Source organism: Typopeltis vanoorti, chromosome 9 (assembly GCF_054136105.1).
Source record: "Typopeltis vanoorti isolate ZY-2024b chromosome 9, IOZ_Tvanoo_1.0, whole genome shotgun sequence".
Lineage (NCBI taxonomy): Eukaryota > Metazoa > Arthropoda > Arachnida > Uropygi > Thelyphonidae > Typopeltis > Typopeltis vanoorti.
Window position 1 is genome coordinate 50,260,922 of NC_143557.1, and position 23,280 is coordinate 50,284,201.

Sequence of the window (23,280 nt, forward strand, 5' to 3'; positions counted from 1 at the left end):
CTTTACAGCTACAGACTCACTGAACCAGCCACTCTAAGTAATCTTCCATACATTTATCTCAGTGCCATGAACAGTCTTTCTCATTAAATATTCTTCCAAAGATTGCAACCCCCAACTTTTTAAGAGGAATATCAACCGAGTAATGTGCTCTTGATCATCCAGCACACACACAAAATTTATATATGTCATTGGCATTGCAACATTTCTTGAGTGGGAGTGATTAAAAAAAAAACTACCATGCTTCCAAAGTTAGATTAACTTCACAGTTGTATCTTGAGGACAGCTGATAATTAATCAATAGAATAACATTTTCCTATACTGCCAGGCAGGCAGGCAACGTTATAGATTATGTGAGTTTAAAACTATCATAAGACTGACTATAAAGTTGAAGTAGACTCTACAACAAGTGATATCTACTTCAAGTAGATCCAATGAATTACTTGATTCCATAGATGTTTGAAATATTTTGCCTGACAAAGCCAAAGTCGTGATGTTTGTCAGAATGCCACAAATTAATGAACATTTTTCTTACTGTATATAAAATTTCCTATATAACCAGAAAATAATAACTTTATTTTGTGCCTTTAAAGTGTGCGTTATTTCTAAGAGCTGTATGTCAACACAAAAATCAAACAATTCTCAAATGTTACTAGAAAAACATTAAACTCATGTGAGTAATATGTCACTAATAAGATAACCAATGCACTAAAACCAAATATTTATTTTCAATTTTAAAACAATTTCATATTGTAACTGAAAATATATTCAATAAATTCTTAAAACTATTTAGTTTATTATACATCTTCACATATCAATAATCAGATTCTAGAATACTTTTTATCTAAAAGTATTCTTCGAAATATTGCAGCAAAGCAACCTTTTTCCTATACAAGCAACCTATACAAATTCATTTTCCAGTCAATTCATCACAGAATCTGAGGGCTTTTTTTTTTAATTTAAATACTGAATATATTAAAAAAATTAATTGGTTCATACTGTCGGTGCTGGTTTTCCTATAATTATATCTTTCTGGATATATTAAGATAGTTTTTAAATTTAAACATATTTAGAGCAAAATCAATGTAGATGTTTCTCATATACAGAATTTCAAAAAAAAATAAAAATAAATAAATAATAATAATAATAATATAGGCAAAAAAATTAATAAAAAGACAATGAAAACCCTTAATTAGGCACACTGTGTAATTCTCAACCCCCTCCTAACGTAGGGCAGTGATGTTTTGGAAGGCAGGGATTAGGATAATGCATTATTTTATAGAAACCTTCCAGTTCTTCTATCTCGTAAGTTGAGAAATAATTTTTATAATATAAAAATAACTGAAATGATGTACTGTGTATCTTTCATATCAATTCCATTCTCCCAGGCAGCTTTGGCTCCTATTAGTTTGTGAGATTCTGTTATTGGTCGACTTAAAAATTTAATTTATTTTTAATGTTTTTTAAAACTAAATCAAATTTTGTTAATTATAAAATTAAATTAAAAAAAGTTAATTTTTAATACATTCATATGTAGGTTTATGGATAAAAATCCTGATTTTTTTTTTTTAAATTTCAAAAATGTATTTCATTTCTGCCATTTTCAGTACATGCTATATAATATGGAATAATACAGTAATTTTTTTAGCATATGCTTAATTAAGGGTCAAAAATTATACATGTATGGTGGCCTTTTTTTAAAAAAATCATTCAAAAACCACACATGACCTTACATGTTCTTTATTTTTCATTATTATCAATCAATGATTTAAAGTAATACAAACAGGTATTCACACAGTGAACATATGTGTCAAATATCTTTTTTAATATCAGTAACAACCAATTCTATTTGTAAGGAAGCAGTAATCACCTGCATTATATTACAAAATGCCACACATACTAATAACAATAAATCACAACAGTGAACAACAGCAAAACAAATATGTGTTGGGGCATTAAAAAGCACAAAGATCTACTGATATTTCCTAGTTGTGCATAATACACCCTTGTTAAAGATTTTACCATAAGAATTCTCTTTATACAGTGTTTTTTTTTTTTAATCTTTTTGCATTTTTGCCTATTTCTTAATATAAATACATTAAAAAAATCATTAACCGATTTAACATCTCATACAAAAGTAAATTTGATTTTCACTATTTGCAAGTGAAAAATACGATTTCAGATTGTGGCACCAACATTTCATACCATATTACATAATAAAATAACTCATCCCTTTCCAGTATTTTTAAAGTGCATGGGGTAACATTTAAAAGAAATTTTGGAACATAAATACATAATTTCTTTTAACCTTCTGCTTTACCATGCGTACAACACTTTAAAAATCAGCGTTACATAACGTGTAGATGAATATAAAGCCACTGTTACAATTACTGCAATAATTTTTTTTTAAAAAATTAAAAACTAATGACTTAAAAAATTCAGGAATATATTGCACAATTACATACGTCCTGGATGGAAACAGGCATGTCACTTCGTTCCCTAAAGCAGAAATAAAATAAAAAATTAATCAAAAACTGATGGGAAAATCTTTTGAAATTAATTTAGCACTTTACATAACATTTTCAGTATCTTTTCACAAAATAAAAATACACATTCAGAGATTCTGTGAAAAATTAAGAAAGCAAAACAGAAATCCCAAATGAAGGAAATTACATTTCCATTAAAATAAAACATTGTGGCTCAAGCAAAACCAGAAGACTTTGTATCCTAATGCTAAATCTAAACATAAAACAGAACTTTATGTGTTTACTGTAATCACTATATACAAAACTTATTGGCATACACTTCATCTCATTTCCCACAAATGAAAAAATTCAAAAATATCATTTGCAATTTCTATCCAAGCATAACCTTTATCATCGAATACAATTTCATGATTATGATGGCATAGATGATCATAAGACCAGTCAGAAATGAAATGCTTCATTAGTAACTAATGGTTGGATCTGAAGTGATTCTTCATGACTGCCTCACATGCTTAATTTGAAAAAGGCAATTTTACATTATACAAAACAATATGGTATGCAATATGGTTTTCTACCATCGTCAGAGAAGGAAAAAAATACAAATTGAGAGGATAGGGAATATGCAGAATGAAGTACATTTGCAATAACAAGAGAATATATGAATACAGTCAGAAAGAAACACAATAAATAATTTTAAAAAATTCTTATGCAGGCATGCGTGTGTGTGTGTGCGTGCACCCACACACACACAATATTAATATTAGCAAACAACAAGGAGATAAGAGAGCTTCCCTTGATCTGATCTCTTGAAGAGATAATTCATCAAACAGTGAAACATTTACATTATAATGGTCCAGTATTCTCTCCACACCTGACATGTGGAGAGAATACTGGTCCAACGATCTTCCAACAAACGGCTTCACGGTAAAAGATCCCTGTGCTCCACAGTCTGGACATTGACCTGGTTTTGCTCTGCCTAGGAAGATTTGGTCATCTATCAACAGGATCAGAACTAACCAGGGAAGATGTGGCTACCTACTACATAAATGGAGGTTGTTAGACCACCCTTATTGTGATTGTTCTCCTGTGGCTCAGACGATTACTCATATTGTGAATGACTGCAAGGCACCAATTTCATAGTGGTGGCCTACAGGACATCCACAAGGTGACGAATGAGGCCTTGGATTGGCTTTCCAGACTGGACATTGACCTGTAGCTGTTTTGTATTCCTTTTGCCATAAGAATAAATAAATAAATGGTCCAGAAGTGAAATGAACTGTAAGAAGTTATCAGCCAACAATTGTAGTAACTTTAACTTGTGGTTCTAAAATTGACGGTTGAATATATACATGGTAAGGAATGCATGATACGTGGGGTAAGATTACAATGAAATGAACAATACCATAGTCGTGTTTACAATCTGGCCTTGCACACCATGTTCTGGATACAACCCACAGGATCTCCTGAAAAAAAAACACCATGCTCCACCATAGTAAATTCAAACAAGAAAGACTGTTTTTAGAAGCTATGGTGGCACTCAGAAATCAACTGAATTTAAATAAATATGGTTGCATAAAACATTTCTCAAAATTTGGGAAACATTAATTATCAGCGATCGCACATTACATCCTTGGCCACCTACAAACACCCATAGAGGGCACACCACCTAGACAGGACTTAGTATTGCATTGTATTTGAGTGTGTTGTTACAAAAGTATGCAATCCCTGAAGATGTCTCAGTGACTGAGATGAAATATTGGAAGCATTAAAATTAGTTTTAATCCTTTCCCGGTGCTGACAATATTCCATTAAACCTCCAACATGATGTCCTCACAGCACTTAAGCCTCAACACACAGTTTTTATTTCTACCCTAACTATTTCATCTAGATGTTAAAATAGGTCTGAGTACTGTCTACCCACCCCCATAATCAACGCCAAACAAAAGAAGTAACAAAACCAATAAAACAGCAGTGCCATGTGTGGTCTTGCAATCTCAAAGAAAACTGGTTATCCAATTACAGAAGATAAGGGGAAAGTATAAAGTAATAATTTGCTTAGCAGCCTCATATGCAACACAATCGAATGCCTTGGAAACATCCAACTCAAGAATAAGTATTTTTTTTCTTTATTCTTTGGCACAGGCCTCTCCATACCCCTTTAGCCAAGGACTATGAGCGGAGGGGAATTCAGTGTTCTCAAAACAAAAAGGTCATAGTCCTTGGGAAGGGGAATGGAGAAGCCTATGAAAAATAATAGAGGTAGAGAAGAACAAAAGTTGGGAGAGAGAGAGAGAAGGTGGTTTGAAAAGTTCATAAGTGAACCATACAATATATTTACAATCATCTTCCCGTGTTTTTTACGTTTGGAGGAAACCAGTACTAATACAGTAGAGCCATCATCATTAAGAGTTGCATCTAAGCAGCTAAAATATACAAGTATACATATGTTGCTAATTAAATATGACAAATAGAGTTTTTCTGAAAATTTTCAGAGCTTTAACCACTGTATTCATTGCATTTATTTAAAAGAATAACATGACTTGTGTTCAGTGAGGAAAATTAGCTTCATATCTCCTATTTGAATATCAATTTTAATACAATGTGACCTCACTTGACCCATACAGATTTTAAATACCAGCATATATAATATGAACAACTTGCTTTAAACATGATTCAGCATTAAAGTATCTTCCTGTACATTCTGCTATATATATATATATATATATATATATATATATATATATTTAAAATGAATTAGTGGGTCCTTAAAATTAACTTGTAGCTTAGCTTTATAAAAAATATAATTATTTACAGTTAATGAGTATATCCATGTTGTTATTGCAACTAGAGTTCATATCACTCGTACTGTTTTCATCCAGTACTTAAAATCTAAATAATTAGTAACAAAGTTAATCGTTCTTCCAACTCTTAATTTCTGAAATCTTAATTAAATTTTTAAATGCTTAAAACAGAAATATTCATATTCTTGTTTTTTAATCCATTACCTAAGCATAAACAAATGAAGTCGGTATGTGAAGTATCTTCGCAATTGGTCTACAGAGGCTGCTGACTTCATTAATTACCTCACTATGCCGTAATGTAAAGTACACTTCCTTTTAGGTGGATAATACTACGAATCACGGGATGAGTCACTACCCAGACCAGTTCTGACTTATACTGAGGTCTGCACAATGGGAGAGAAACATATAAAAATATTCTCCTCCTCTCCCCACTCTCTTTTGAAGTAACTCCCAACCCACAAAAAAAGTTGTAAACCTGTAGTAAGCGAGATGGGTTTTTTCCTATATTAAACTTATTTAATATATTTTTGTATATTATTATTTTCATAATCCAGAAACAGGGGTGCTTAAGGGTCAATGCTGTATAACTGAAAGGAGACCTCCACATAGCCTTTAAAGAAATGCTGAGAACCGACCAGGGCTTCTAACCTAATGTCCACTCCTCACCTTCTCATGGTGCACTATCTTAGGTATCTACCTGAAAACACTGAACGAATGAGGATGGATTAGCAATTTGGGATTTAGCCAACCAAATTGTATTCTTCTTGGCTTCAACTACAATGTAAAACGATGGTAACAACATGACATAATGTCATGATGGCTGGGGCTTCGTCCAGCTAAAAAAAGGCCCCTGTCTTTTTAGCAGGAACCAGGGCGAACAGCAAAAAGTCAGCTACTGGAACAAATCCTGAAACTCAATATCGCCAGTGTTCATGATTGGTACTATCAACATAAGAAGCGTAACTGTCAAAGAAATGGAGCTGACTAAGGAACTGGATAAGTACCGATCGACATGATAGGGGTGATTGAAACGAAATAGACAAAAACTGGCGAGATCTTTCTAAACAATAAATACAAAATGTTACAGAACATTTTACATTCAGGTAATAATAATCAGGGAAAAGAATGAGTAGCTATAGTATTCAACACTAAATACAAGGATAATCTTGAAATCGAGTATTCTAAAACAGGATGGCCAGGTTCATTGTCTATAATCAATAAAACTTTTAATTCCAGATTTATTTCCCATCAAATAGCATTTAACTTCTGGAACAAAATATTGATGGAACCATGTATTAAAAATTTCTATTGTAACCCAACCTTTTTTTATTTGCCTTCCAGTGCACTGGTAATGTGTTAAAATCCACACCTTTCATTGCCCATGGTCCTATGGATCGATTAATGAGTAACGGTTTTAATATACAATCTGCTGAAGCATTGCTGCAGAGTAATAGTCACACAATCCTTAGCTGCTTTAAAGCCACCAACACTTTGTGATTTCGCTATATATGTTCTACTGCATTTGTGTACATTCTGTAGCATAGAGTAATCAATGATATTTAAAACATCAGAGGGGGGGGGGAGGATCTCAAAATTCAAGTTTAAATACAAGTGTACCATACTAGGAAATGATAATTATAATGGAAATACTCTTTTTAACAGAACTGAATTCAAACAGAAATATACAGTGTAAAATCAAAATATACAATGTATAAATAAAATTGCTTTTCTTTTCTAAACCATGTTATTTCAAAATCGTAATTTCAAAAAGTGTAAAAAGAGAATTAGCTGTGTGTGTGTGTATATGCTGGTGTCAAAAATGAAGTAATCACTTGTTATTTCTCTTGAAGAACTGGAGCTTACAGCCCTGGAGGAATATCTCAAGGAGAAGGTTGTCCAGAGAAGTGATGCAGACTAACTAAGAGATTACTGGGAATAGCTGGTTTAGTAAGCCAGCAGTTCAATATTCTGTTTGGAGCATTATGATCAGCTAAACCATGAACAGTTTGAGATCCGTAAGAGTAAATTGTTTATATTAATTAGGAAGAGAGTTAGTGAAATAACAGAACCCTGGTATTCATGCGTAGGTTTCTGTGGTTAAGAAGTTCAATAGAAATATTCCGGTTTTGTGACCACATGTTTATTAGAGAACTGTTTTTAAAAACTAAACAAGTACTAAAAATAACCCGACAAGTTTCGTTAGTCATAAGACCAACATCTTCAGGGAAGAGAACTAACAGTTTAAAGCACAAACTATAAGAAATTATGAAAAACAAGTTCATTTGTTAGTATTATGAACATCAAAAATGTTCATTAAAAAAACCCGATTAACAGATCTATACAACCGTTAATGCATGTTAGGAATTTTAATCATATTTGCTGCCTCTTTGAATTTTCTTGTGAAACAATTCTTATCAATATAGGACATGTTTCTTCTATCCCAGAGTACATCATGATGGGAAGAAGCTGTGTGATATGCTAAGCCAGATTTATGTTCTCTCTTCTTTTGTACGTCCTTTTGATGTTCGCTGACGCGGATTTCCCCCGATCTTCCTGTCTGGCCCACATAGCAGATGCCACAGGAACAACGAATATTTTAAACCCCTCGTTTTTTCAATGGGTGATGTGGGGGTTTCGGAGGATGAAGAGATCTTGATATTTTTTTCAAGTGGCAGGAAAGTCACTTTTATGTTGTACTTGTAGAATAATTTGGCTAATTAACTGTCACATTCTTGATATAAGGAAGGGTGACTGCATTCTTGGAGTTTTGTTTATTTAAGTTTTTTTGTAGGTGCTGTATTGAGAATTTTCTTAATTATCTTAGTTGTGCATGAATAGCATGAAGAAATCTTCCTGTGTTTGTTGGTTTTCTATAGATGGAGAATGATAACCTGTTTTTTCTTTCATATTTCTATAAGGATAGCTAGGAAAATCTGGAAAATCTCTTTCCACCGGACATTGTACAGCTCTACAAACAGTGCATAAAAAAAACGTTCTTCCTTTATCAAGACAAACCCTGGGAACAAAAAGAAGGACTAGAAATGGGTTCACCTCTCTCAACAGCTCTAGCAAACCCCTACATGGAAAATTTTGAAAATAATGCTTTACAAAACTAGCATATAAAACCTGGCGGAGCCAGGTGCCAGGTTTTATATGCTAGTTTGGCTCCGCTATGTGGACGGAATCTTCATCATTTGGTCAAGAACAGCACTAGAACTGACTGCATTTAAAAACTATCTTAATAACTTAATCATAAAATTCACCCTGGAACTAGAAGAAAATAAAAAACTTCCTTTCCTAGACATCCTTATAGAAATAAATGAAAGAAAAAACAGGTTATCATTCTCCATCTATAGAAAACCAACAAACACAGGAAGATTTCTTCATGCTATTCATGCACAACTAAGATAATTAAGAAAATTCTCAATACAGCACCTACAAAAAAACTTAAATAAACAAAACTCCAAGAATGCAGTCACCCTTCCTTATATCAAGAATGTGACAAGTTAATTAGCCAAATTATTCTACAAGTACAACATAAAAGTGACTTTCCTGCTACTTGAAAAAATATCAAGATCTCTTTATCCTCCGAAACCCCCACATCACCCAATGAAAAAACCATGTGTTTATAATATTCATTGTTACTGTGGCATCTGTGGGTCAGACAGGGAGATCGGGGAAAATCCGCATGAGCGAACATCAAAAGGACGCACAAAAAAAGAGAGAACATAAATCTTGCTTAGCATATCACACAGCTTCTACCAGTTATGATGTATTCTGGGATAGAACAAACATGTCCTATATTGATAAGAATTGTTTCACAAGAAAATTCAAAGAGGCAGCAAATATGATTAAAATTCCTACGCAATGCAACAAAAACTAAGGTTTGATTTTAAGTCAAGTTTGGTCATCGTCTATTAAAAATTTACCACTTCAGACCTCGGACAAAGTGAGCGTGAACCACAGAACGTGACAACAAACAGATAGTCTCCAACTAACATGCATTAACGGTTGTATAGATCTGTTATTCAGTTTTTTTAAAGAACTTTTTTGATGTTCACAATATCAAAAAATGAACTTGTTTTTTGTAATTTCTTTTTTTTTTTTTAAATAACGAAACATGTAGTGTGATCATAATTAAATGAAACACACATATTAACCACAGTGAAAATTATTTAATTGTAAATATTTCATCCTAAGTATCTTAGGACATCATCAATACAGTAGTTTAAAACAATAATAGGAATAACATACAGTTAAGGCGCATGATTACAATAGAATCTCATTAAACGTGCGTAACGTGTTACAGAAGTTAAAAAATGATAATAATAAAATTATTTAACACAATTTTGTATGACAATTTCCCAAACTTTAGGAATAGTAAGAACGTCGTTGCAGTTTAAGTTTGGTCTGTGTAGTAGGGCTTCAGAACTTTCTTTGTATAAACATTCATGTTTATATAAAGATCTATGTAAGAGTTTAGACTTTTCCCAATGGATTCTATGGTTTGGATTTTCAATTCCGTGTTGAGAGAGGTCAGATTTCTTCGGTTTAAAAAGACGAATGTGATCTTGATGTTCCGAGATGCGTTTCTGAACAGACCTACCTGTCTGTCCAAAGTAAGCCAATTTGCACAAGCAAATTGTCTTACTCTGGACAGACTTACAAACTTACAAACGTATCAACCATGAATGGCAGGCAGTCTCAAGTAGAGCGGTGTGGGCAAATATCAGAATGGCGAACTGGACAATGAAACTTATTTGTGCCTATGGTTCCACAGAAGGTTCTACTAATGTAGAAGTGGAGCAATTTTTTTTTGAGGCTTTAGTGAAAGCAACTGACATAATGAAAAAGGAAAAGTTGGTCCTTGTTGGGGATCTAAATAGCAGAGTAGGAAATGATTGCCAGACATACAAAAATATTTTGGGAAAATTTGGAGAAAAGGGCAAAGCTAATAATAATGGCAAATACCTATTGGATTTCTGCTCAGGACATGGACTGGTTATTACTAACACAATGGTATAACATAATAATGTGCACAAATTCACATGGAGAAAAGATGCAAGGAATAGAAAAAAGTCTCACTGACTATGTTATTGTTCATAGTGATGTTTTCCCTGGTGCAGGACACTAGAGTGTAAACAGGATTTGAAATTGGAAGTGATCACCATTTAACCTTCAGCAGGATAAAACTGGATTTCATATTGAAAAAAAGAACATGTAAGAAAGTTTTGAAGCGAATAAAAGTTGAGCAGCTCTCAGATGTGAACCGTTATTCAAGAAAAAAAATGAAAGAGCTTGAGAACAAAAACTAAACCTTGGAGATTCAATGGATAGCCCTAAAGAAAATACTGATTGATTCAGCCAGATATGATAGAAAAATCAGAAACTCTACAGTAGACACAGGAAGTTAAAGAGGAAGTGAAGGAAAAGAAGAAAGCAAATCAAAAGTTCCTAGTAAATAAGTTAGCTTGTGCTCTTAGAGAATATAGAGACAAATGCAAGAAAGATAAATACTGTGCAAAACTAGCTAAACAAAAGTCATGGGAAGACTTTGGAAAGAACAGAGAAAATAAATATCAGGAAGGTGGCAAAATATTCTGGAGGATTGAAAAAGCTCAGAAATGGAGGAAGTTAGCAATGATGTAAGTTTTTCATGTAGTATTATTATATCCTGTACTTGAGGGAACATGTCAGGAATTTGATGATGATAATCCAGAAACCCTGCTGTAGAGACAAACATTGTATTTTTTCAAGCCATTTCTGGCCTCAAATAAACAGGGCAATGGCCTCACACTCAACAGTGAAATTTATCAATCCGCCTAAGGACAATCACAAAAAGCTATGTGCATGGTGAATCTGAACCTGCAGTCTGTTGGTTGAAGAGCAGATATGCTAAACACTCTGCCAAGCATGCTGGTCTTCAATGCAAAGGTTAACTATTTCCAAAGTGGAACTGGTAAATGGGATGACCTCTTGGATTTCTTCCCATGATCTGACTAATGCTTCAGTTATTCCGATTCAAGCACCACCTCAAATTTAAGAGCAAATATAATTAATTATAATTATAACTGAAATGAAGATGTTAATCCCTCACTGAAAACAAATTGCTGGACCAGTATCGAAGCCTTGGTTCCCAAATGTTTCAACATAGTTAATGAAAAAAAATGAATCACATAACAAATAGCTTGTTAGCATAATGGTTTCAGCATCAAACTCTGCCTACACTGCAGCTTCCAAAAATGCAAAAGACATCAGTAAACCAAAATATGATTTTCATAAGGCCAAATGCCTCAAACTTACCTTTTATTCTAATGGTAGTCAAGTCTTTTAGTCCTTAGCCAAGGCCATTAGGTGCAACTTCTGCTCAACCACACTCCCACCACTTTCACATCCAGTATAACACCGTCCAAAGACATCCACTTTTCTTCCATTTTGTGCATCCATGACTGACTCCACAAAGAATGATGCTCACTATATGCCACCTATCCTGAATTACCTGGAGACAAATGATAAACCTGGGTATGATGACATACCACCTACTGAGCCAAAACCTGCTCTGGAATTAGGACCTATCCTATATCACCTTATCAATCTTTACTACTTAACTGACACCTGCCTACAGAATGGAAACCAAGCCTTCATTGAATGAAGTTTGGAAACCAAACTTCATTCAATGCCATAGAATTACTGATACAAATAAGCCAATACACTACTAATCAAATGTTCTCACTTCCATTTGCTCCAATATTATGGGGAAGGTAATGACAAATCACCTGAATGGTCCACAGCTCTGTATGGATTTTGCAACTTTTGATGAATTCTGATCTTCTGGAATTCATCACTGACCTCTGGACTCAAGTACAGAAATGTTTGGAGAAATTCATGTGATTACTCTCAACATCTCTAATGCATCTGATCAGGTCTGCTCAGCAAACTACCATCTTATAGTTTGGCTTCATCTCAAGGCATGTCCTCTCCTCAGATTTTTTGATTAATACAGGACAATCCTAGAGCTATTCACTCTTCTTCCAGTACGTGTAAGTGACCTGCTCTCACTGACTTCAAATCCTAAGCTGATGACAGTACATTCGACTCCTCATTTGATAAACCTTGTCATCTCCAATCATAAGAAGCTTCAAGATTCTCCATAACAAATGTCCAACTATGATCTCCTCAGTATTCATCAATGGGAATAACCTTGTGAACCTTCAACACTACTCAAACACAATCCTGTATGATTTCCTACAAGAAAGACTTCAGAGTTGCTTCCTCTTATTTTCAATAACACTCAGATGTCAAAACATGACCAGTTTTCTCTTCTTGGAGCAATGTGCACTTCGAGCCTTTCCTGGCATAAATATACCTAAGTGACAACTTTCACAGTCACCAAAAAACTCTGTACTTTTCAGTGCAAGGCACTACTTTTCACCTATAGAACTACTAACACTGAGTAAATATCAAATCTACCCAAACAAGGAATACTGTTCACACATTTAGTGTGGTACACCCAAATCCCTCTTTCACAGACATTCGGTTTATTTCTTATGCATCTTCTTAAAGACACTTTCATAGTCAATGCTCTGCTGAACTGGCCACATTCTTCTACTTTCTTCAAAAACTAAAAAAACAAAGAGCAGCCACTTGTCAACATCCACTTTGAAACTTACTGCACCAACTTCTACTCCTCTTTCATTTTGTTCATCCATGTCCTCTGGAATAGCCTTCCTAACTCTATCTTTCCATTTGTAATTTTGTTGCAGTAACACTAAAAAATGTATATAGAGTTCAAAAACATATTGTTCAAATGTGGGAATACCAGAAATACTTATGTTCATATAATTTTTACTAAGGCTGATACATACCAAAGAAAGAACTTGTGTAATTCCAGTCATCAAGAACAGTCAAAATGAGAATTTATTAATGGAAGTCTAACATTCTGGTTCTCATGTTCAATAAATCCAGTTTGGTTGTGGAACAACCTAAAACCAACTAACACTACCACTACTGATTTTTGAATAGACATGCAATCCCTATGTAAGCAAAGATGGTATTATTTGTGTAGTTACAAGAAAGCTTTTCAACACTATTTTGTTCACTCTAATAAGAAAAATAACTGCTGTCAATTGAACTCTGAATATTCTGTTAATGAGTTAGAGAGTAGTCCTTATTATGGTTCATGACCATGAAGAGTCAACTATTATAAAAAAATCTTGCAGCCTGAAAAGACAGAGATGCATCTCAAGATACCATATATGGCTAAGATAGTTAACTGTCTTCGCTTATAGGATTCATGAAGAAAATTTCACCCATATATATCACAAAACTTAACTGCCACTAGCTCCCTATGAACTTTTTCAAATGGAAAAATAAAATATACCCACGTCTCTACAGTAAAATTAGAATTTCATAGTGCCCAGTGGCACATCTATTTGTTTGGCAGCAAAGTGATTAGCATACCTTCTGTAATAGGCTGAAGGTTCTAATAACATGGTGAGAATGAACATTTATTGTTGTCCTTTAGGTGGGAGATAAATTTTATCACTCAGATGAGACTACCACCCTGCTTACTGGAGGCCTATAGTGGCTTAAAAAAGTTCCATGTTTAGTTTCTAGAGCTGGGTTTCCAATAATGTGTAAAAAATCAATGAAAATACTATATATATATATATAGAGAGAGAGAGAGAGAGAGAGAGGCTTACAACTTTTGATGAGTACATGTCACAAAAAAAAATAAAAATAAATAAATAAACACACACACATACAGTGTGGCCATGCGTATGGTATGGCACAAAAAAAGTACTGAACTTGACAACATACATCATTATAGTTATTCAGTATTTTTTTTGTTTCCCCCACCACCACCACCATTCTGCATGTAGCGAACAAATTAATCTGAACCAGCCGAACTTGATAAAGTTTTGAGTTCCAGTTTGGATTTTGTTTCAGTTCAAATTATTTTGATTTTGGCTTACTATGTTCAGTTTTCGATGAGTGCTGCATGTTTTAACACGTTCATTGCCAATCACGCGATATCGTGTGATGCGAGTTCTCACTGAGCGGCCGATCACGTGTTATCGCGTGGACGTCGCTATCAAGTAAAAAAAATTAGCCCACCACACGAAATTCCAATTTTCAGCTTGGCAATGAACGTGTTAACTGTCTCTACGATATTTATTAATAGTGTTGTGCATTTTAAATAGTGTTAAAAAATATGTTCTCTTTCTCAGCATGCACATCCATGACTCAAAGACAAATTGCTAATGAGTGTAGCATTGGTTGATTACTGTTAATGCGATTTTAAAGATGTTTAGGGAGACAGATACCTTATCTCCTGAGAGAAAAGGAAAATGTGGGAGGGAAATGTAAAACTACAGTTATCTGAGATCGTCTGCTAGTTAGGAAATGCAAAATGCATTCAAGATTGTATGCTGTAGACTTAAACAGACACTTGGAAGCTAGTGAGATTAATGTTTATGACATCACAGTGCATCAAAGATTGTTGGAAGTAGGGAAGATTGCCCACATACCAAAAAAAAAAAAACTTGACGAAGACTATGCAGAAAAAAGAGTGGGCATAAGCGTACAAACATTGGACTGTTGAGAAGTGGAAGAAGGTCATATTCTCTGTCCAAGGAGGGTGGGTATTCCTAAACACACAGTTAAAAAGATGTTCTGGGGCTGTTTTACACATAGCAGTTCAGGATCCCTTGTGCATGCTGATGGTGGGATGAAATGTGAACATCACATAAAAATATTGGAGTAAAAATGGTCCCACAGATCCAGAAAAACAAAGAACTAATCCTCCAACAGGATCTCACTCCATGAAACACTTCAAAAAAAAAAAAGTGAAAGAGTTGCTCAAAAATCACAACATCCAATTGCTTCAGTGGCCAGATAACTCTCCTGAAGCTAGCCCAATAGAAAATTTGTGGGGCATGGGAAAAAAGAGACAGTGAATTAAATTGTCATACAATCATCAACAAATTCCTGCCATGTACCCTCAAGGGGTGTACAGGATATGATAGTACTACATGAAAAATTTACATCATTACTAACTTCCTATCTACAATTTTCCTCCAAATCAGTCTGTTACTTGTCAAGACTCCAACATTATTAGATCTTATATTTCTATCGTCTAAGGCACTTTGTACCGTATCAATCCAGAGGAAAACCAAGATATAGGTTTTCCTCTGGGTCGTTTTGCTGCCAACCTGGAAGAGAACACTTGTTTTGCTAATCTTTGTTCGCCCATTTTTGTTTAAGTGACCATACCACCTGAGATTAGCTCTGCTAACGCATTCCTGGATGCTGACAATATCAAGTTCTTTCCTAATATCCACGTTTTTAATATGATATTGCCATTGATGCCATCTGTTCATGCGTATAATCTTTCTCAGGACTCTCATATCTGCAGTCTCTAGTCTTTGGTCAAGTGTTTTACTTCTGACCCAGCTTTCAGATCAATAAGTTAAAACTGGTTTGAACACTGTCTTGTATACAGCTAATTTAGTGTTGCGACTAATTTCTCTCTTATTCCATATGAATTTATTCAATCGACTTCCAACCATACCACCTTTGCTGATTCTGTTGTTGATTTCTATATTTAATTTACCATCTTCATTAAATATCGTGCCTAAGTAGCTGAAATGTTTTACTTGTTCCACAGGTTCTCCATTCACAACACAGTTGACATTTTCTGATTTTCTAAGTTCTGATTTTTCTATCCTTGCAGACAACCTCAATGATTCTGCCTATGTTCATTGTCTTTTTAATGCTGACCTTCATACCATATCTATTACAACAGTTATTCAATTTAGTCAGAGGATCTTGCAGACTTCTAGCGGATTTATTTAGAAGTATAACATCATCCACATAAAGCAAAGAGCTGACATTAACGTCTCCAATTTTGATATCATGTTTAATACCACCTTCCTTCATAATGTGATCCATATAGATAATGAATAACAGAGGGGATAATGTACATCCTTGTCTCACACCAGATTTAACATTAAACCATCTTCCTGTACTTCCTTCAATTCTAACTGCTGACTTACAACTCAAATAAAGACTAAGCATTGCTTGATATAATGCCCCATTGACACCATGTAACTGTAGCATATTGAATAGCTTCTCTCTTGGCACCTTGTCATATGCCTTTTCCAAATCTACAAAACTGAAATACAGATCTTTGTTATATTCCCATGCTTTCTCGACTATATATCGTAAAGTGAAGATCTGAACCTGACAGCCTCTATTCGTCTGAATCCAGCTGGTTCTTCACCCAGCTTTTCTTCCACAATTCTTCTCAACCGTTTCTCAAGTATACTTGCATAGATCTTGCTAGGAACACTCAGTAGGGAAATACCTCTGTAATTCTCACATTCAGTTTTATTTCCCTTTTTATATATGGGTACTATGAGAGCTCTACTCCAATTAACAGGAATTCGTCCCTCTGTTCAGGCTTTCTGAACTATGCAGTGCAGCCACTGTAAGACTCTTATACCACCATACTTCAGCATTTCTGGTCAAATATCATCTATTCCTGCTGCCTTTCTACATTTTAAGCCTTTGATGGCTTTTTCTATTTCAAGTATGGGTATGTATTCCTGACTGCATGCCTGGTCAGTGTTTTTTACCACTGTGCTGTCATCACTGCTTGTTTCATTTAGCAGTTTTTCAAAGTAATTACTCCATACTTCAAAAGATATCTTTTTCTCCCGTTTTCATGTCACCTTTCATTTCATCTCTAACTCCTTTTACAGCCCTCTTTCCTCCTTTTCTAAGCTTCTTCAACAACCTCCAGAATATCTTACCACCTTCTTGATATTTATTTTCTATATTCTTGCCAAAGTCCTCCCATGACTTTTGTTTAGTTAGTTTTACACAGTGTTTTGCATTCTTGCATTTGTTTCTGTATTCTCTATGGACACAAGCTGACTTATTTGCCAGGAACTTTTGATATGCTTTCTTCTTTTTCTTGAGTGCCTCTTTGACTTCCTGTGTCCACCATGGAGTTCTGATTTTTCTATCCTTGCAGACAACCTCACCACGTGCCTCTCTGGCTGAACCAATCAGGGTTTTCTTCAAGACTTGCAGCTGAATCTCCAAGGTTTGGTCTCAAACTCTTTCATTTTTTCTTCAATAATCTTTGTGTATTTTAGTCTACAGTTCACATCTGAGAGCTACTCAACTTTTATTCGCTTTAAAACTTTCTTACATGTTATTCTTTTCAATATAAAATTCAATTTTATCCTGCTCAAGACTAAATAGTGATCACTTCCAATTTCAAATCCTCTGTACGCTTTGGTGTCCTGCACCAGGGAGAAAACATCACTATCAACAATAACATAGTCAATGAGACTTTTCTTATTCCTTGCATGTGAATTTGTGCACATTTTTATGTTGGAACATGGTGTTAGTAATAACCAGTACATGTCCAGAGCAGAAATCCAACAGATATTTGTCATTATTATTGTCTTTGCTCTTTTCTCCAAATTTTCCCAAAATATTTTTGTATGTCTCACAATCATTTCCTACTCTACTATTTAGATCTCCAACAAGGACCAACTTTTCCTTTTTCATTGTCTCAGTTGCTTTTTCTAAAACTTCAAAAAATTCTCCCACTTCTACCTTAGTAGAACCTTCTGTGGAACCATAGGCACAAATAAGTCTCATTGTCCAGTTCCCCATTCTCATATTTGCCCACATTACTTGAGACTGTCTGCCATTCAAGAAGATCAGCCTCGTATTTTGTGTTGTATACTATGGCTACTCCTTCTTTTCCGTGATTGTCATTGCCTGAATACAACATTTTGTATTTATTGCTCAGAAAGATCTCACCAGTTTTTGTCTTTTTTGTTTCAGTCACCCCTATTATGTCGATCTGGTACTTATCTAATTCCTCAGCTAGTTCCGTTTCTTTGCCATTCATGCTTCTTATGTTGATAGTACTGATCTTAAACTCTGGTGATGTTGAGTTGGGGTGTGTTTTCAGATTTGTTCCATTAGCTGACTTTTCGTTGTTCGCCCTGGTTCCCTGACAAAAACAACATGGGCCTTGTTTAACCGGGCAACGCCCCAGCCGGCATGAAATTATGTCATGTTGTACCATCATTTTTTATTTTGGTTTAACCAATAGGAATACAATTTGGTCAGGTAAATCCCAAATTGCCAGCCCATCCTCATTCGTTCAGTATCCAAGTAGATACCCAACAGGGTGCACCACGAGAAGGTGAGGATTGGACATTAGGTCAGAAGCCCTGGTCGGTTCTCTGCATTCCTTTAAAGACTATGTGGAAGTCTCCTCTCAGTTATACAGCTTTGACCCTTAAGATAACTTAACACAGTCCATTATAAAAGTATCATAAGGGATAACTTAATATAGTCCATTATTAAAGTAGAGTTTCGAGATGCAGAAATAAAAAAAAAAAAAAAAAGGAAAAAGTGTTCTATGTTGATACAGCCCACGCCTAAGCAAATTAATGAACTTATTAGGAACAGAGGAGGACATAAATTATTAGGTAAAGTTGAAGTTTAATTTTTGTACTTATATTTTCTTGCAAAATTAAAATTTTTCTTTACTATGCAAGTGTTTGGATTAATTAGTTGGCTTCTGTATAGTGGGGGCTCAATCTAACAACCAGAATGTCACCAAAGACTAATCAAGACATGGGGAAAAGAGTAAAAAAAAAAAAAAAAATAGTTTGAAAAGTTGAGAATAGGGGAAATATTGGCATTGTACAGCATAAAAAGTGTTAAAATGGCCAGACAAATGAATAACAAAGACTAAACTGAAATGAAAGATGACCATCATGTGTTGCACTCATGCACAGAAATGAAACATTATCGATTCAATTTAGCACAGTAATTACAGTATTACAGGAGCAAAGTGGTGTCACAAACCTGTTGCACAACTTCAGTATACTGACTTCACCCATGTGAACGAGAACCTGGTTCAATGTGGCCATTCCAGTGGACCAGAAATTGCATTCTAAACACAGAATTCTCGACAGCAGAACATGTCTGAAAGAAAGTTCATCATAGTCTGTGATACACTGTCCTTTAAGATGCCAAGTTTGAGACACTGCCTCCATGATAGACATTGGCCTTCAGGTCACCCCACATCCAAAAATCACATGGAGTACTATCAGGGGAGCAAGGTGGCCATGCAACTGGAAAGAAACAATCAACTACTCTTTCTGCTGTGAAGTGATGCCATAGATACTGCTGTACCAGTCATGCAATGTGGTGGTGGTGGGGCCTCTATCTTGCATTAAAATACTCTGGTCCAGACATCGTCTAGTAATTTGTTCCATTACCACACTGAAATATCACAATATGTTGAAGTCGTGGAATGATGAAACTGTCCAGCTTATCGTGATATTTCAGTGTGGTAATGGAACAAGTTACTAGTCCTGCCAGAGTGATGTCATCAAAAAATAATGGCCCTAAAATAAAATCTGCTGTAAAGCCACACTAAAAATGGCAATTTTTGGTGAATGTCACGCGAGTTCCTGAGGTGATTTAGAAGCTGAAATCCAACGATTTTATGGGATTACAGTCCCATTCAGATAAAAATGTACCTAATTTCCCGACAGAAATTTCCAAGGCCAGGACTTCCAATCTGACAAGAAACATCAGAGCAAATGTCAGTCACTTATCATAATCATTGTGTAGCAGCTACTTTCATGGGCAGTGCTCTGCTGAATTGGCCACTATTATTCCTCCACTCTCTTCCAAAATCATTAAAACAAGAGCTACTGCTAACCAACATTGTTTCACAGTCCATCTCGAAACTCACTGAACCAATTTCACTGCCTCCTCTTTCATTCCATCTAATTCTGACATTTGGAACAGTCTTCCCCCACTCCGCCTTCCCCAAAGATTACAACTCTGAGCTGTTCAAGCTCAATGTGAACAGACTACTTCTTTCTTCTATTCCTCTTGCCCACACACGGCACTGATATGATATGTAAGCCTTGTAACCTTTTGTGTGTTGATCAGTAAAAAAAAGAAAAAAGATGCTGTATGCTGCTTATTTTTGTTGTGTTATCATTGTTGTGTTACTCTATGGACACAGCTACTATCAGCAACACGTTTGTGTGATCTGGCAACAATTGTGGTGACAACTTCAATTACCCATGGTGGCACTGGTTTCTCTCCACTGCCAGGTCGAACTTCCAAAAATCCTGTTTCTTCAAATTTTTGGATCATCAATCTAACTACATTAGATGACAGAAGACCTTTAGGTAGGTTCTAGCAAATTCTAAACTCACATTGAGCAGCTGAAGTATTTGCAGTTGTTAAAGTAAAATAATGTTACAAGTAATGCACAATACAATTCAATTCCCAATTCCTACATTATCTTGAAGACACTCACCAAATAAATGATCGCCAGTATGGATTTTGCCACTGCTGATCAACAGGAGATCTACTCACATACGTAACCATCACTGGATTAATGCTATGGAGAGGTTTGGCGAATCTCAAGTGGTTGCACTAGATATCTCAAAAGCCTTTGACTGGGTCTGGCACAAAGGCCTGCTAGGCAAACTACCATCATTCAGTCTGACCCAGGACTTCTGTAGTTGGATTGCCAGCTTTCTGTCTGGACGCACACTGTGTGTGATGGTGGATGGCTCCCTATCCTCTCACCATTCAATTAATGCTGGGGTCCCGCAAGGTTCTGTCCTATCACCAACCCGCTTCCTGCTATATATCGATGGCCTACTGCAATTAACCCCCAATCCAATACACAGTTTTGCAGACGACAGCACACTAAACTCCTCGCTTGCATTTGATAAGCCTTACTCTACACAACTCATCTCAACCTACAGAACATCAACCACCACCATCCTCAACTCCGATCTCCAAGCCATCCTACAATAGGGTTCGGATAACCTCATAAATTTCAATGCAAATAAAACCCAGTTCTGTACTATTTCCCATAAAAAAGAGCAATTTTTTCCAAGTATCCTTTTTGACAATACCCAAATTTCCAGACAGTTTGAGATCTCGCTTCTTGGAATCACCCTCACATCAAACCTCTCCTGGCATAAACATATCACAACCACTGCATCCTCGGCCTCAAAAAAACTACGATTTCTTTTTCACTCAAGACGTTACTTCACCCCCCGAACAGCTATTAATATTGTACAAATCACAAATCTGCCCAGCTATTGAATACTGCTCCCACATATGAAGTGGGGCTCCATAAAATTCTCTCAAAATGCTCGATTCAATACAGAGGAGAGCTATTAGACTTATCAATGATCCATCCCTTACCAACTCTCTCTCCCCGCTTTCACACAGACATATGGTTTCTGCAGTATGTATATTCTACAAATACTTCCATGTGAAATGCTCATCTGAAATAACATCAATAATTTCTCCGCTCAGCACTAAGCTCATTGGAACACGTGCAGCTGCTGCACAACACCCCTTCATAGTACACCTAGAAACAAACACAGAACAGGTTTATTTTCCTCTTCCTTCATCCCTGCAACTGCTGCACTGTGGAACAGTCTCCCACCTGCTGTGTTTCCCAAGGAATACAATTTAAAGTCATTGAAATCAAATGTAAACAAATTCCTCCTTTCCCAAACCACTACCCATACAAGGTACTACAGGTTGACCAACCAACCTCCTGTGTACAGGCTCAACATAAAAAAAAAAAAAAAAAAGGAGTAAAGTGAGGGACATGTTTAACACGCCTATCAATGGGAAGATGTTTGTGAAGTTTTCCCTTTATGACTGTTATGATGCCAGCAAAACAGGTATACAACTTCATTTTATGCAAATTTTCAGCTTCCTGGACTACAAGCAGTGTCATATTACCTATCGGTGACTTTTCAAATTAAAAATAAATCTTTTTGCAGAATATTTCTTCCCATGTCTAGATTAGTCTCTCTCTCTTCCAAATTTAGTGACATCCTGGTTGTTAGATTGAGCTACACTAGGCTCTGAATAGGGGAAGTTAAACTATGGCCACCCTGTATATAAGTTGATGAATGAGGTCTGGAATGTGCACACACTGGGATCATATTGAAGAGAAAGAAAACAAAAAATAGTAGCCTATAATGAAATGAGTTCAATGCAATAAAAAAGTAGGTCCTTGAAAAAATTATCCTAGGTCAGATTGTGAATCTTTATACATACAAAGTAACTTAAATGGCTCTTGTGATAGTGTGATGGACTGCAAAGTAGTCGGTTTTAAAACACAGGAACTACAGCCATCATTATTATTAAGCTGAGGATGAGTGAAAGTAGTGTATTATAGAAGTTTAGTTTCAAAAAGTGACTACATATCTCAGTCATACAAGGGTGGTCTGGAATGTTCTGATAAACACCTAGAACAAAATGATTAAGCAACTAATATAACCACAAGAAAGAACATACTAGTATCAGAGTTAAGATAATTGATGTTCTTATATTCTTATATCCACATGTTCTTTCTTGTGGTTATATCAGTTGCTTTAATATCATTTTTGATCTAGGTGTTTATCAGAACTTTCCAGATCCCCCTCCCCATGTAAGCAGACAAATTGTGCATTATTAGACAGCGATAATATATGTACAAGTCAAACATATGAACAGGACCAATAATGCACTGTCAATTTGTAAAATAATAACTTACACAATATATTAAGTGGACACACAATAAAATTAAATATAACAATCAATGATATAGCATGCAGCAAAATCTATGAAATGTTAACGACCAGACCAGTCCTAATGAACAATCAGAAATTAATAAATGAACTCAGCTATGGTGAGGAGGATGGGTGTAAAGTACATGCACAAGAGTCCTGGGTTTCACTCAGAGGTAAATTACCTTCCGCACCTTATTATAGCATTCATAAGTCCTGTGTTCTGGTCAACTGTCATTCCTATAGTCTGGAAGATATCCATCCATTCATCTGAAATAACAGTGAGAACGCATATGCTTCCATAAACGAGAACAGCTAAGTTTAGTTCAGCATGATGGTATAAAG

At 35.3% G+C, this 23,280-nt stretch overlaps 1 protein-coding gene across 5 annotated transcripts in view; it reads right to left on the reverse strand.

Moving 5' to 3' along the window:
- Window positions 1–23,280, reverse strand: part of LOC150103030 (uncharacterized) — a 458,183-nt gene that overhangs the window by 316,727 nt on the left and 118,176 nt on the right. For all 5 annotated transcript variants that reach the window (XM_090398173.1, XM_090398177.1, XM_090398174.1 and 2 more), the window contains one exon: window positions 2,463–2,496. In XM_090398173.1, coding sequence (XP_090254299.1) covers window positions 2,463–2,496 — 34 coding nt within the window. The remainder of the gene's footprint in view (window positions 1–2,462; window positions 2,497–23,280) is intronic.